Source organism: Trichosurus vulpecula, chromosome 6, assembly GCF_011100635.1.
Source record: "Trichosurus vulpecula isolate mTriVul1 chromosome 6, mTriVul1.pri, whole genome shotgun sequence".
Taxonomy (NCBI): Eukaryota; Metazoa; Chordata; class Mammalia; order Diprotodontia; family Phalangeridae; genus Trichosurus; species Trichosurus vulpecula.
The window spans coordinates 140,941,846-140,958,298 of NC_050578.1; the positions used below are offsets into that span (position 1 = coordinate 140,941,846).

At 42.4% G+C, this 16,453-nt stretch overlaps 1 protein-coding gene across 4 annotated transcripts in view; it reads left to right on the top strand.

Annotated features, from left to right (window-relative positions):
- The window catches only part of PDE5A (phosphodiesterase 5A), a 190,340-nt gene that overhangs the window by 119,078 nt on the left and 54,809 nt on the right, over nucleotides 1–16,453 (top strand). For all 4 annotated transcript variants that reach the window (XM_036763181.1, XM_036763184.1, XM_036763182.1 and 1 more), the window contains exon 12: nucleotides 13,236–13,382. In XM_036763181.1, coding sequence (XP_036619076.1) covers nucleotides 13,236–13,382 — 147 coding nt within the window. The remainder of the gene's footprint in view (nucleotides 1–13,235; nucleotides 13,383–16,453) is intronic.

Here is a 16,453-nt window from a genome sequence, read left to right on the forward strand (position 1 = left end):
ACACAAGGAAAATTTTTAAAACAATGAATGTATAGCCAATTTTAGTGATGACCACCCCAAGTATAGCTGTGTGTGAATTATGGTAGTAACTAAACTCCCACCCCTCAGCCTGCTGCTTGATTCATTGCCTAATTAATTTTTACTCTAAGGTTTTAAGACAGTCAAGAGGTATGTTCTGATATGTCCTCATAAATTAGTAGAAAGGCACAATCTTTCCCACCTGTTTGAAAAATAAAATAGGAAAAGCTCTTTTCCCATAAGCTTTTTCTCTTTTGAAAAATCTTTGTTTAATAGGTTTAAACATTAAGATTCTTGGCTATACAATTTATCAATATTGTAACAAATGATATAAAGACATATTTCAATATTTCCACAATGCATTGCGATGAGAAACAACCAGAGACACCTATAACCATCAGTTGCAACTATTGACTTCTCTTCAACTCTGGAAACAACAGTGCTACATTTCTGCGCTCTCCATATGTCAGTCAGAATCTCACAAGAACTCTTCTGGAGACCTCCACATAGTAAGAGTTAAACTCAATTCTGTCAGAAAAACATTTCTTTAATCTTCCTCAAGATAAATTAAATTTCTCACTCTCAAGAAGGTTTTATTAATTCTTTATCTTTGTACATCACACAGTCTTTCTTGAGCCAGATCAGTTAACATTCCAGAGAACAATTAAAGTATTTCTTTCTCAAGATTCTATTCCCTCTTAAAGATTCAGTAACAGTATTCATAGTCTGTAGAGGGGCTATAAATCTTGGGTTAAAAATTAATGTCTTGAGTCTATAGTCTGTTACGGAGACACAATTGTTTCTTTGGTGTCAAATTTTTCAGAGTCAAAGTGGAAAAATTACTGCAAATTATACAACATATGCCTCAGAGTTTCCTAGAAGGATAAACAATGAAATGTGGCCTCCAGGGGAAAAAGAAAGTAGATTACTTCAAGGATGAGCATCATAGATGAAGAACAAGCAGAAGAGGGGGGAGTGCCTTGGAAACAGTGGAGTGTGGATTTTCAAAATGCCATTCCTGTCTGGGATTGTGAAAATTTCATAGCATTAAAAGTAGAAAATGGAGAAGTCCTGTTTATTGTTAGTAGGGTATATGTATATGTGTGTGTATATATATATATATATATATATATATATATATATATATATGTGTGTGTGTGTGTATATATATATATATACACATATATATATGTGTGTGTGTGTGTGTGTGTGTATACACACACACATATATATGTATATGTATATGTATGTATAAATATATATATATATATATATATATAGTTTCTTATGCCCTCTCCAGCACCTGGGGGGGTGCCCCTCCTGTGTTTCTATGTTAGGACTTGACACAGTTTTAGAGGATTATCAGAATCCCCTGATTTCCATCTCCCAGTATTTCATTGGGCCAATGCATCTTCCTTGAGCTAATAGCATGTAGTTATTTCGGTTATCTGGGGATGCTTCCCAGAACATCATAACAGAGTGGTTCTGGGGGAGTCATTTGCCTTGAAAGACACAGTTTTACTGTCCTCATTACATACAGAATCACATCTCAGAGTTTCTTGACTGACTTGGCTACATTTGAAATGGCAATAAATAAAATTAGTCTAGTTTCTATGGTTAGTTTTTGAGCTTTGAATTTAGACATTAATGCTTTCCACTTCATTCTTTGAAAGAAATTTATGCCTTCTAAGTATAAAACTCTCAAGTGCCCCCTGGTAGTTTGGAGGTGTTCTCAAAGGCATTCCCAAAGATGTTTAGTTTGGGTATATCTTCCCATTCTGGAAAGGCTACAGCTATGGGCCTGACAATATTCTTTGTGTCTGTGACCCAAAGACCAGCTTGGTGCTTGAAGGGGCTCATTCTTAGGGCAGTGGCCACCTGGTGATGGAACATTTTTCCCGTATAACTCATGATGGTCTCTTAAAGCATGATGGTATTGAGATCTGCCTTGGCAAAGTCCTGACCTCCCTGGCAGTATCCCAGTTCTCTCGCTGTTTGTTTAAAAGGCTATGCTAGGCCTAAGTGAGACAAGAGGGGTTTTGTTTCAAGGGAAAGCAGGATGATAACTTGTCCATGATCCTGGAGGGATATTCCCATTCAGATGTGGGTTGGACTACATGGCCTCTGAGCTCCCTCCCCTCACATCCTGATGGTGACAGATAACCAGCCCTCTTTGAGCATACTCCCCTCCTCCAGCTATCATTAAGGAAAGTGACCCTTATGGAGAAGGGTCTACACTGCCATCAGCACTACCGATGCCTATTAACTCAATTTCACTGCTACAAATGGCCATGGCCAAGGAAGCCCAGGGATTATAACAATCTCCAGATCACTCACCCTGCTACCACCCTGGCCTTTGCAACCAGAATCCAAGGAAACAGTCTTTGCAAAGATGCCAGCAACAACTACCTCCACAGGTGCCTCTGCCTCCTCAGACTCTGCAGGTCTCACCACTGAAGTCATCAGCACTGTCAAATAGCTTAACATCCACAACATCATGGTTTAATTAATGGAAATGGCACCAACAAAGATTATTGTCTGCTTTACCAGTGCCCCGTCCAGACCAGTGGGTCTTTCCAATTAAAATCTCCTGTGTGTGTTGTCTGCCTCATTAGAATGGGGGCTTCTTGAATCACAAAAAGATCTCTCTTGCTCTTGTGTCTCTATCTCCACGTCTTAGCTCACTGCTTGGCATTAGTAACTATTTAGTAAATGCTATTTCATTCCTTCACTCACTCTGGTGCAAGGCTTACCTTTGTGTCGATGGAATCTGTGACTAACATTAGGACGATAGTTCATAGATCCATAAATTTGTAAGGCCCTTCAGAAGTCAAGTCCAAGCCTCATTTTAGAGAAGGAAACAGACTCAGAGAGTTTAAATGACTTGCCCAGGGTCATACAGCTAGTAAATATCTGAGGTGGGATTGGAACACAAGGTTTCCTGGCTCCAATACCACCACTCTGTGTTTATAGTGAGAAAGGGATTGAAATCCACATTCGGAATACATCCTTACGCCCATGGAAATCCACACTTGGAATGCATCCTTACCCCCCTGGAAATCCATACTTGGAACACACACATACCTCATGGATAGATGCATCTGAAGTATTCAGGAGTGCTGTGTGCTTTTTAGCTTTCTTCCAGGGTGAGGGTGAGGTAAAGACTGTTTCATGTTCTTTTAAGGCAATCAAAACTAATAATTAAATGAATTCTACTTTCAAGAGCTCACTTACTCCATTAGGTCATGTTACTTTGGAAATAGGAAAATCCTTTTTTTAAAAAAATCTGAAAATTGTCCTTCCATTCCTCTTTGTCACTTTTAACAAGAAAGAAAAAAAGAGTTACTAGCAGTATGCCCTTCTGACACTCGGTTTCCCCATCATAAAATGGGGGTGGGGATGGTAACTCTATTACTACTTACCTCAAAGAGTTTAGAGGAATAAAGGGCTTTGGCAAATGGACTTCGCTATATGCAGGGTGTCCCAAAAGGCTTCTTAAGTGCAGTTAAAAGCTATTACAGCTAAGACCTTCGGGACACCCTGTATAAAGGCACACTCTTCCTTCTGCTATCATTGAGAAGACTAGCAGACACAGTGGAGAGAGTGCTGGCACTGGTTAAGGAAAGGTCAGGGTTCACGTCCCACCTCTTACCATAGGCAGGAGCTGGGTGACCATGGGCCAGTCACTTAACCTCCAGTAACATCACATGCCATAAAAGACCTTTTCATTGTATTTCAGCACATCAAAGGATGTGGGATCTCATTGATTGCCATGTCTTCTCGTAAGTTCCAGCTATTGTCAGTTGGTCGTTCAATGAACATGCATTTATCAAGGACCTACTATGTGTCTGACAGCACCTTAAGCACTGGGAATACAAAGAAAGGCAAAAAAGTCCCTTCTTTCAAGAAGTTCTCAATCTAATAGGGGAAATTTCCATCATTTGATGCCAAAGAAAGAACACTGGCTTTAGAGACAGGAACTAGGTTCAAATCTTGCCTCTAGTGTTTACTACCCATATGACCTTGGTCAAATCACTTAACTTTTGTGGGCCTCAGTTTCCTTATCTGTAAAATGAGCAAATTAAACCAAATCTGGTTCTATGATCCTCTGAACCCAAGGTCTTTTGTTTCATGGGGGTGGGAGTGTCATACATGTTTTTAAAAACTTCCTTTGCCCTGCTCATGAATATTGATATTATTATCATTTTAATGACTTTGATAATTTGACTAATCAAAACATCTGTAAAGCAACTTGATGACTAATGAAATAGAAGAAAGAATCCTTAAGATGGCAAGTCTCTTGACAATGGTTTTCCTTTTCAACTGGGCACCGAGCATTGGTATAATGTGCTCTCTTATAAAATGCCATGGGGCAAGTGGAAGAATTTGACATTTCCCACAGGACAAAGTTCAAGAGCTGCCCTTCTTTATTAATTCAATTTACTTGCCTGAATAACTTTGTGAGTCAGGGACCTTCTAATCACATTTCTTGGGGCCCTCAGGGAGTTGCTTCCAGGTTTCCATAGCCTTTGTTATGGTTGCTGGGACTCAAGCCACCAGGCTGAAGGCAAACTAAGCCCCACTGTTAACAAGATGGATTTTGCTTGTATAAAGATTGGAGGGTTGGACCAATAGAATAACCCTGTAGTCACATTTCTCTGTTTCCTCCTGAGATTACCAGAGATCAGCTCCTAAATATAGACTTTATGTGAACCACACACCCAAAATAAGAGACTCAGGAATTTTAAATGACCAAATGGAATGAGTCTCTTTCTTTTATTTACCTAACCACAGTGTTGCATTATTTTCCATTAATGTCGGACCTTCTAAGGCTGCTTACAGTTTTTGGAGGCCGTGAGCTTGGAAGGGATGCTGTTTTCCGCAAGATAATTCTGCATCATTAGCAAACATCCCCTTGTACTTATATGAAATGGAGAACAATGCCTCCAAGAGAGTCGTCATAGTTCTGTGGAAGGAATCATGGGCCTGAAGTCAGAGGATCTGGATTCAAATCCTGACCCATAAGTCTTTGGGCAAGGCCTTCCAGCTCTCTAGGCCTCTATGTCTTTCACGTTAAAATGAGGGAGTTGGCTTTGATGACCTCAGAGGTCCCTTTCAGCTCTAAATCCACGTTCCTAAGAGTGAATGGCCATCCCAGTGGAAGCCATTAGAAGACAGACCAATGACATTTGCTGTGATAGGAAGGAGAGGAATGGACGGAGCTCAGCAAAGATTGAATGGGGCCTCAGAAAGATGGGTAACTAACTAGCTAAGACAGCTTTCGGCATCTCCCCCAACACCTGCCCTGGCAAGGGGTCAGTCTGGGTACCGCTTGAGGTATGGGGAGGTTGTCTATAGGTGACAAGGCAGGAAAAGGAGGAAGACATAGGCCACATGTACTGCCACCAGGACTAGAAAAAGCTTTATCTAAGCTTTTCCCATTGGCTGAGGTCACAGACAGTGACCAAGTCAATGACTTGAATCCAAGTTTCTTGTCATGGAATCTGAAGGTCTGGGTTCAAATCCTTGCTCTAATGATAACTATCTGTATGACCTCTGGCATATCCCCTCTCCATTTCTGCATCTGTAAAATGACTAGACAACCTCCAGGTTCCCTTCCTGGCAGCTGGTGGACACGGAGAGAGTGCTTGACTTGGAATCATAAAGACCCGAGTTTGAATCCTGATTCAGACACTTTCTAACTTTCTAACTGTGTGACCCTGTTTGATTCACTTAACCTCTAGATGCCTTAATTTCTTCATCTGTAAAATGAAGACAATAATAGCACCTACCTCCCAGGATTTTGAGGGTCAAATGAAATAACATATGTAAAGTTATGCAAATACAAACTTCAAAGTTTGCTATATAAGTGCTAGGGATTATTATTGTTTGAATCTATGACCCATGACTGCCATGGTCACCCTGCCTCTCTTCCCCCACAAATGCTTCTGCTCATGCCCACCTCCCCAACTCAGTCCCAAGTGTGGGGGTGACCCGGGCCATTTTCTTCTCAGCCAACTACAAGTCAGGGCCTGGATGATCAGCCCTCTCCCCAGGAAGGTACCCAATTTTCACTAAAATGGAAACGCTTCTGGAATTCTAACCTGTGTCCCCAGGAAAGACAAGAATCACTTAAGAGCTTTGGGCTATAGATTTCACTCCCAAAGATATCTGCAGATTTAAAAAAAGGGGAGGGGCAGAGAGACAGTCCAAGCAATGGACTGAGGAAAAGGCAGAGTAAAAGCTACAGTGTGGAAAGTCACCTGGAAGTCAGGTCAAGTCGGCACTCTGAGTTTGGAGGCAGGAAGTTTCTTTTAGGATATAAACTTCCTTAGGAAAGATATATAGGAATATACATATACACACACACATATGCATATATACATATACACACATATATATATATATACACACACATATATATATATGTATGTATACACATATATATCTTTAGGATATAAACTTCCTTAGGAAAGGTATATAGGAATATATATATACACACACACACACACACACACACACACACGCATGCACATACACACACATATCCATATATATATACACATATATCTTTAGGATATAAACTTTCTTAGGAAAGGTATATAGGAATGTATATATATATATACATATACATATATATATATATATCTTTATAATATAAACTTCCTTAGGAAAGGTATGTAGGAATACACACACACACACACACTGTGAGCGCTTATTAAATGCTTGTTGAATTGAATGAGTCTTGAGTTTCCCAGGTATTGGGGTGACTTTCTGACTCCAGTGTGCTTTGCCTGTGTTTCTAAACTCTCTCTCTGTGAGCACACTAGCTCTGAAGTCAGAGGAGCGGAGTTCAAATTTTGCCTCTCCTACTCACTGCCTCTGTGACCTTGGGGAAGTCACTTAACTCCCCCGGACCTCAGTTTCCTCATCTGTAAAATGAGGATTAGATGATAATGGTGGTGGTAGTGGAGGAGGCTAATATTTATAAAGCACCTACTATGTGTCAGGCACTGAGCCAGATACTTTACAAATATTAGCCCCTTCAATCCTCACAGCAATCCTGGGAATAGCAATCAGTGGTATTATTATATCCATTTATCTCCAGAGGCAAACAGAGGTCAAGTGACTTTCCCAGGGTCACTCATTTAGTAAGTTTCTGGGGTCAGATTTGAACTCAGACCTTCCTAACTCCAAGCCTGGTAGTCTGTCCATTTTGCTGCCAGATGTTTTTTGAGGGCCCTCCCCATCCTAAATCTATCATCCCGTCACTGATTACAGACGTTAGAGAGTCTCAAACTCATCCCTAGTAACCTTGAATGACTGGAATATTTTGGTGTAAGATGAAAATGTGGAAGGATCCATGTTCTCAATGCGAGTGTGTGATCTGAGGCATTTCTCTGGGGGATTGCACTGAATGAGAGGATGAGGCAAAGCATGTGACACGTGACTCCAAGGTGAGCTGCTGCCCAAGGGTAGCTTAGGTGGGTCCTTTCAGCACGAATGCTGATCTCATTGGAGAAAACCAAAGCGCAGGACTCTGACGCTCTCCCCCAGGCTGGGTCATTTATCATATGCCTTCTAAGAGTGATTCGGGAAACAAGAAGTGGATGGCGGGCCCAGGCTCTGAATCTGGATCTGCTGGAGCCGAGTCCAAGGCTCTTCCAAACATATCACTCTCTCTACCTGGAAAATGTCAGCAGCCCTTCCATGTGACATCAGGGATGTTTAGCTTAGGGGAGGCAGGATGTGATTTGTCTTCAAGTATTTAAATGACTCCTAGATTACAAGATCAGAGATTTATACCTGGAAGAGACCTTAGATGTCCCCAAGGGCCCCCTTCCCTCTGCCTTGGCCCTCCCTTTCTGGTGCCTACTTCCACAGGAAGCTTTTCACCCAAGTTCTGGCTCCCTCACTCACTCACTGCCCTCTACCTGTATTTATTCTGTGCATGCATCTGTGTGTGTGTTTGTGTGTGTGTGTGTGTGTGTGTGTGTGTGTGTGTGTGTATCTATGCAAACAAATTTTCTTCCAATAGAATAAGCTCCTTGAAGAGAGAAATTGATTTGTTTTCTATATTTCTGCCTCTGGCTCATAGCACCGTGCCTGGCACATAGTAGGTGCTTTATAAACGCTTATAAATTGACTGATTGTGACCCATTCCAATTCAGTTTAGCAAGCATTTCTTAAGCATCTGTGATGTGCAGGCTCTGGATACAGAAACAAAAAGGAGTCCACTCCTGCCCTCGGGGAGCTAACATTTCCCTAAGAGGGTACAGTGTCACATGTATGTATAAGTCTGTGCCAAATTATACCAAGCAGTTTCAAGAGGGAGATATTTATGGCCAAGCTCTTTCAGAAGGAACGGCCTCACATAGCAGCTGGCACCTGAGCTGCTTGCAGGAAGTGAGGAGTTCAGCATGTTAGAGAATATATTCCATTTTAACTCAGCAAATGCTAGTTAAGCACACGTTACATGCAGTTATCATGTTCTTCTGGGGATACAAGGACAGCAGTGGAATAATGGTCCCTGCCCTCAAGAGGCTTACTTTCTATTGGACTTTCCAATCATGAGGAACCAGCTGGGCAAAGATGAAGAGGTAAAACATGGCTGGTTGTACTGATACCATGATGCACGGTTTGAAATGCAGAGTTCAGGAAGCAAGCTCACAGGAAATAGACTAGAAATGTAAGTGGCAGCTTGTAGAGGACAAGAAATAGGGGAGCCAGATTGTGGAGATCCCCAGGTGCTGTTGGTCATTTATCCTTGAGGCAAGTGGGAGCTATTGAAGAATTTTGAGCACTGTGGTGACATCATCACATTTATCAGATCCAACTGTAAGGTTCTGGGGTCCTGCAGTGCTCATAATAGCTCATATTTCTGTGTATCTTAAAGGTTCACAAAGATAGATGGATGAATGGATAGATAGATGGATAGATAGATGGATGGATAGTAGATGGATGGATAGATAGATGGATAGATGGATAGATAGATGGATAGATGGATGGATAGATGGATGGATAGATAGATGGATAGATGGATAGATAGATGGATAGATGGATGGATAGATGGATGGATAGATAGATGGATAGATAGATGGATGGATAGATAGATGGATGGATAGATAGATGGATAGATGGATAGATAGATGGATAGATGGATGGATAGATGGATGGATAGATAGATGGATAGATAGATAGATAGATGGATAGATGGATAGATGGATAGATAGATGGATGGATGGATGGATAGGTGGATAGATGGATAGATAGATAGATGGATGGATAGATGGATGGATAGATAGATGGATGGATGGATAGATGGATGGATAGATAGATGGATAGATAGATGAATGGATAGATAGATGGATAGATGGATGGATAGATAGATGGATGGATGGATAGATAGATGGATAGATGGATGGATAGATAGATAGATAGATGGATAGATGGATAGATAGATGGATGGATGGATGGATAGGTGGATAGATGGATAGATAGATAGATGGATGGATAGATGGATAGATAAATAGATAGATAGATAGATAGATAGATAGATAGATAGATAGATAGATAGATAGATAGATGGATGGATAGATATAGATATGTGTGCATATGTATGTACATATGTAGATTATACAAACATGTAAAAGACATACATATGTGTACAGATACATACATATTTAGATAGATGCATATATCTGCGTATAGCTTTGCAGACCTTTAAGCTCTACAAAAATGTGAGCTATCACACACATATATATGTATATATATACATATTATATATATATATATATATATAAAACTGGAAAATATATATACATATATATCATATATGAGAGAAGCACACACCGAAAGAGAGGAACAAGGAGAAAAGAAAGAGATATTCTATGTATGTGGGTGTGTATAATCTTAAAGCAACCTTGTGAGGTAGGTGCTGTTATTATCCCATTGTATAGATGAGGAAATTGAGGCTCACATAGTAAGTTTCACAGGCAGAATTTGAACTCAAGTCTCCAACTCTGGCACTTCTGTCCAGCTCTACCACCCAACTGTTGGTTTTATGAAAAGTAGAGGCAATGATGTTTCCGACTTCAATATTCCCCTGGATCTCAAGCTTTCCAAGTCTTTTTCCATTTGGTGCATTCTTAGAGAGCACAGTGCCTGGCACAAAGCAGACAGTAAGTACTAGCTGGATCACAGAAGAGTCTGAGAAGCCATGTGAAAGGTCAGTGCCCATAAGAATAAGCAGACAAGATGTTTAAAATTATTTCTGCCATGTGAATTTCAAATAATAATTACATATATGTACATAACATATATATGCCTATAACTTAGGCATCTTGAAGGTCCACATCACCTCCCACAAGGCTCTAACAAGCTCTTAGCCTGGACTGAGGAAAGATGTTTGCTTTGCCTTGGGGTACACTTGGGAAGCTTGGGCACTGCCTCCATGAGTAAGAGGAAATCTCCTGGCTTGTGGTGAGTGCAAGAGAAGCTGTGCTGGACTCTGGGGATGGAGTGAGGCCCAAGGGAGAGGCACATGCTAAGCGGGTCCTGCCTTTCCCACAACTCTTTGTTCGAGGGGGGAACAAAGGGGCCCTTCCTTCCTGGAGCCTGGGTCCCCCCCGGGGAAGCTGCCTTATGGACCGTGGTGTCATCCAGTCTGATGGGTTAGAAAGGTGATCTCACTTCCCTCTCTCACCTCCTCGCTTCCTTGCTTCACTCGTGCTGTCTCTGCTATTTCCAGGTGGGATAAACAACCAAGGTATTTGTCCAAACAGTTTAAATCCTCCTCTGCTCCCCTGCCTCTCAACCCTTAGATCATCCTGCGAAAAGAGTTACAACATGGATTTCACTTATAACATGTATTTATAATGAGCTTATTTTCTTGGGAATTCTGGTCTTGGGACCAGAATGGATTCTTCCTGGAGTCATAAATATTAGAGTTGGGAGGGACCTTAGAGGCCGTTAAGTCCTATCCCTTCATTTTACAAGTGAAAAAACCTGAGACCCAGAGGTGTGCGGTGATTCTCCCAGGGTCACACAGCTAGGAAGTGTCCACCATGGATCTGAAACCTGGGTTCCTCCTGATTCCCAGTCCAGCAGTCTTTTCCATTAGATCTTTGTGCCTGGGGAAAATGGTGGGCTTGCTTGAGTAACCACAGAAACCTGACCTATTTTAGTGAGGGCAGAAGGCATAGATTAGCAGAAGAATGTGGCAAGCCCTTGGTCTTGGCTGAGATTACTTCCAGGGTGGGGGCGGGGTGGAAGGACATCAACAGAAGGAAGAAGGAGAAGAAGGAAAAGGAGGAGAAGAAGGAGGAGGAGGAAGAAGAAGACAACAGACTGAGTGCAGAGTTAAAGGAGGGTGGGAGGAGAACAGGAATCTGACCTACCCGCCTTTCCTCCTTTCTTTTTCTCCCTGTTTCCTTTCTGGTCTCATTTTCCTTCCACCATCACCATCCCTCAGTCCCATTCAAGATCATTTCTTAGAGGTTTGACCAGATGAAAGCCATTGGCCTCAGTGTGAATGACCAATCACCTCCACCCACCCAGGAGGCATTTACTGTCACCAACTTAGTTTAATTGACCCTGGTGAGTCACCAGTAGGTGACATGAGGCTGTGAAGGGACCATTTCCCTTTCTGGGGCTCTGTGTTCACTCCAGGCAGCAGTGCCAGAGAGCTGAGGCTGTGTGGTTCAGTAGAAGGGGATCCATCTAATATTAAAGGACCTGAGTTTGAGTCCCACCTCCTTTATGGTCTTCATAACCTTAAGCAAATCACTTCCCTTGTTTGGGCCTCAGGTTTGGACTAGAGAATGCTCCAGGTCCCTCCCAGTTCTAAACCTTTTCATCTTTACCTCCTTATGTGCACTCACCCAAGAGGCAGCATGAGCTAGTGGTTAAGGGTGCTGGACCAGGAATCAGGAGACCCTGATGAGAATCCAGGCTCAGGTTCATATGAGCTGTGCAGTCATGGGGGGCAGCTGGGTGGCCCAGTGGATAGAAGGCCAAGCCTGGGATGAGGAAGAATCATATTTCTGAGTTCAAATCCAATCTCAGACACTGAGTGACCCTGGGCAAGTTACTTCACCCTGTTTGCCTCAATTTCCTCATCTGTAAAGTGAGCTGCAGAAGGGAATGGCAAACCACTCCAGTATCTCTGCCAAGAAAACTCCAGATGGGGTCACAGAGAGTCAGACAGGATTGCAAAATGCCTGAACAATAACCATGCAGTCATGGGAAAATCATGAACTCTGATGCTCGGTGTCTTCATCTGCACAATGAGAGTAACAGTGATTGTGCCACCTACCTCACAGGTTTGTTATAAGGAAAATGCGTGGGAAACTTTGCTTTAAACTGGGCTTGCGATCTCATCGGTCCAGGGGAATTCCCACATGGTGACATCCTCCAACAATGGAGATCAGTAACAAGAACCATCCTGGAGCAGTGGGAGTTAAATCACCAAGCCATATGTCGCAGGCCAGATTTGAACTCAGGTCTTTCAGGCTCCACCTTCCATCCACATGTTGCCTCTCATAGATCTATGGAAATGTGGATGAATGTAACCATCTGGCAAGGAGAGGGGGATGATTGGCTCAGAGACTCCAAGTCCCAAACCCCCATTTTACAGATGAGGTAACTAACCCAGAAAGTCTAGGTAACTATCCTGGGATCATAAAGCTAGCTGTTGGATGAAGTGGGATTTAAACACAAGCTCTTTCTGACTCCATGTCTGCCATAACATAAGATATTGGACTGGGTTGCCATTTTGTTCTTCAACTCATTTTACAAATGAGGAAACTGAGACAAGCAGGGTTAAGTGACTTGCCCAGGGTCACACAGCTAGTAGATATCTGAGGCCATATTTGAACTCAGGTCTTCCTGACTCCAGGACCAGTGCTTTAACCACTGTACCACTTAGCTGGAGTTTGTTTTGTTCAGTAACATGCCACCAAGCATCCATCCTCCCTCATCTTTGAAGTGGCTCCACACCCCCAGGAGCAAGAAGAGAGCAGATGTTTGGGGGCACAAAAGGAGGAAAAAAATTAATTACTAAGCAACTTGAAACCACTTAAAATAGTCTAGAAGGGCGGAATGAGTGTTGGTTTTGCCAATAGAGCAGGGGACCTTCCTGAAGGGTGGCCCCTGTGACTGCTGACTGATGTGTTTTGCTGTTTTTTGCCCGCCTCCTCTCACCCTCTCCCATTAAGGCCGCCATGATACCATCTGCCCAAACCCTCAAGATAATGGATTTCTCCTTCAGTGACTTCGAGCTCTCTGATCTGGACACGGCCCTCTGCACAATTCGGATGTTCACTGACCTCAACCTCGTGCAGAATTTCCAGATGAAACACGAGGTAAGAGGAAAGGGCATGGGCTGGGAGAAGAGGAGTTATTCAGCGCAAACGATTCAGAGGCTATTTTTGTCCTGCATAAAACTGAATTTTTGAAAACAAAGATGATTTGGATAGCATGATGCCCTGGCTTCACCAGCCCCATGCTCAGCTTTGGTGCCTCCTGAGAATGTAGTCAGATGATAAACCAGTGCCACCCAATGCTTGTTTGGGGATGTAGCAACAATCCAGCTAGCAGCTGTTGTGGGGGTGAAAGACCAACAGAAGCCCAACAACAAGAAAGCTGCCAGTACAGATTCTTTTGATCTGCTTTACTTAGGAAAGCAATATTAAGGGGTTAAAATCTTACTTTAATCCAACATATACATACAAACTCACTTAGTTCAGCAGGAAAAACCAGCATCCTGAACTTCAGAGCAAATACAAGCAAGTTACAAACACACAATATAAACAGACCAGATCACAATTCATAGTTACCAAGAAACCATCAACATCTGAGTTCACAAGCTGGGGAGCTCTTAACAACGGCTGGCCCAGAATCACGTGCCACCACTCCTGTGGCTCAGAGCCCCCAGTAAACTCTGTTCTCTCTTTCTATACAGTCTTTAGCCATCATCAAACATCATCTGAGCAACCAGAACTTAGACACTTACTATTGTCTCTGGTCTTAGCAACTCCCCTTAGGGCCCTGGGGGCTTCCCGCCTCTCTCAAACTAGCAAACTAGTTTGCTAACCAGCCTGGGGTTTAGCACCTAGTTAAGACTCAATCAAAGAGACTTAATTTATCATTTTAAAACAGTAAAAAAGTCCCACCTTAATTACCAATACAGGGGAACTCAGTGAAATGTGTGATCTCAGGTCAGGTGCATGTCCATAGATGGCTACCACCAGTAGGGACCTTCCAGGATGGAGCAATCTTTCCTTCGAGCAGGGCCGACATGAATTTTTCCACTCAGCTGCAAATTCCTCAGTGAAGAGGCTTTAAAACCTCTCTGCAGTATCAACACTAATGGTCTACTTCAGGTAATCCCTCCTAGATTTGTCCTCAGTTTCTCTTTTGTGAGTGGTCTAATAGAAAGCACTTTGGCCATAAAATCAGAGGACACTGGACATGGTGGCACGCATCTGCAGTCCCTGCTCTAGGGGAGGCTGAGTCTGGCAGATCTCTTGAGCTCAGGAAATTCTGAGCTGTGGGGGGCTGCAGTGGTTAGGTGCCCACATTAAGTCCAACACTAATGTAGTAAAAGCCCAAGAGTAGGGGGCCAGTAGACTGCTAAGGAAGAGCAAACTAGCCTAGGTTGGAAAGACAGAAGTCAGGGCTTTCATGCTGATCAGTAGAGGCATTGAGCCTATAAGAGACCACTATACCTCCAATCTGGTAGAAATACAGAGACTCAGTCTTCAAATAAATAAATAAAGCCAGAGGTTCTGGATTCATATCTCACCTTTGCAGCTTCCCTGGGCCTGAATTTCCTCATCTATAAAGTGAGGAAGCTGGACCAGATGGTCACTGAGATCTCTTCCTGCTCTGTATTTATAATCCTAGGATTTTTTTGTTTGAACTTTGAATTTTATTTTATTTTGGCTTAACAAGCATTTATTTTCTCCCCTTCCTGCTCCCTCTCAGAAATGAAAAAAAAGAAAAACAAAATCTTCATAACAAATATGTATAGTCAAGCAAAACAAGTTCCCTCATTGGCCATGGCAAAAAATGTGTGTGTCCTTCTGCACCCTAAGTCACTCATCTCTCTGCTAGGAAGTAGTAGAATGACTCCTCATCAGTCCTCTGCAATCGTGGTGGCTCATTGCATTGTATGAGCTTATTAACCCAACTGGTCTGTTCAGAACTCGAAGAAGGTCAGGCCATTCCCTCATTTTAGTCACTTCCAAAATACCAGTGGTTTGAACAGTTTGATATTGTTTCCTGGACCGTTATCCTGCAAGCATCTGTAATTCCATTGGTGTGTGCATGTTCTTCTCTGATTCTCCTTCCCTGCCTCAGTACATAGTATTTGTGAGTTGCTGTAACAAAAACTTTGCTATACCACAGCCAAAGGTTATGAGCCTTCCCAGGGGCGCACAGTCCATCCCCAGTCCTGGACTCTTGCCTTTGCAGCTTGGTAGGATGAGCCAGAGCTTGGCCTCCATAAGCCTTTGAGAGCCCAGGGTCATGTCCTTTGGCCATCATGAGACACTAAAGAAAGATTGTTGAGGAGAAACCTCTTCATCCTGAGATAGATCATTGACTCAGTGATGGGAGGACCAAGCAGTGGGCTGAGTGCCAGAAAACCCAGGTTCTGGTCCTGTCTCTGCTGAATACTTGCTAGGTATTTGCTAAGAAGTTATTTAAACTATCTGGGCCTGTTTCCTCAGCCATAAGATGGGGCACTTTGGACAAGATAATATCTAAGGTCATTTCTAACTCCAAAATTTTAGAAGGGGCTTCACAATGTGAGGAGCAGAGGGAAGAAGGAGCTCATAGTTTTTAGTTTAGATATTTATATCCAAAGCATTAATTTCACTTCTTACCATCACAACATATACCAGAGGCAAAGGGGTACCATCAAAAGGATGCCATATTAGGTATCAGAGGTCCTGGGTTCAAATCTTGGCTCTTTTATTGACTACCTGTATGAACATAGGCAAATCATGTTACCCTTCTAGATCTCATTTTCTTATATGCAAAATGAAGTATTTGGATGAGATCAATGTTGAGATCCTTCCCAGCTCTCAACCTATGTGATCCCCAGAACCACATTTTCTAATTCCTATAAAACTATTTCACATTTTTGTGTCTGAGCAATTTTCAACGTGTTCTGAATCAACATCATTCTAATTTCTGCTTTAGTCAAGTTTTCCTCTGTAATATCAAATTGATTGACCCTTCTTTTCTGTTTGTATAAACACCAAGATGGCCCTTGCCCTCACCATCTCCAGTCTGAACTATCATAAGTGTCCTAAGCTAATGTTTTTTCTATCCCACCTGGTTTTCTCCTGTCTCTCCTCTCCTTGCCAATATCAATGCAGAATAAAATGAATGGAAAAACACTTGATACAAAATTTCTGGAAAATTA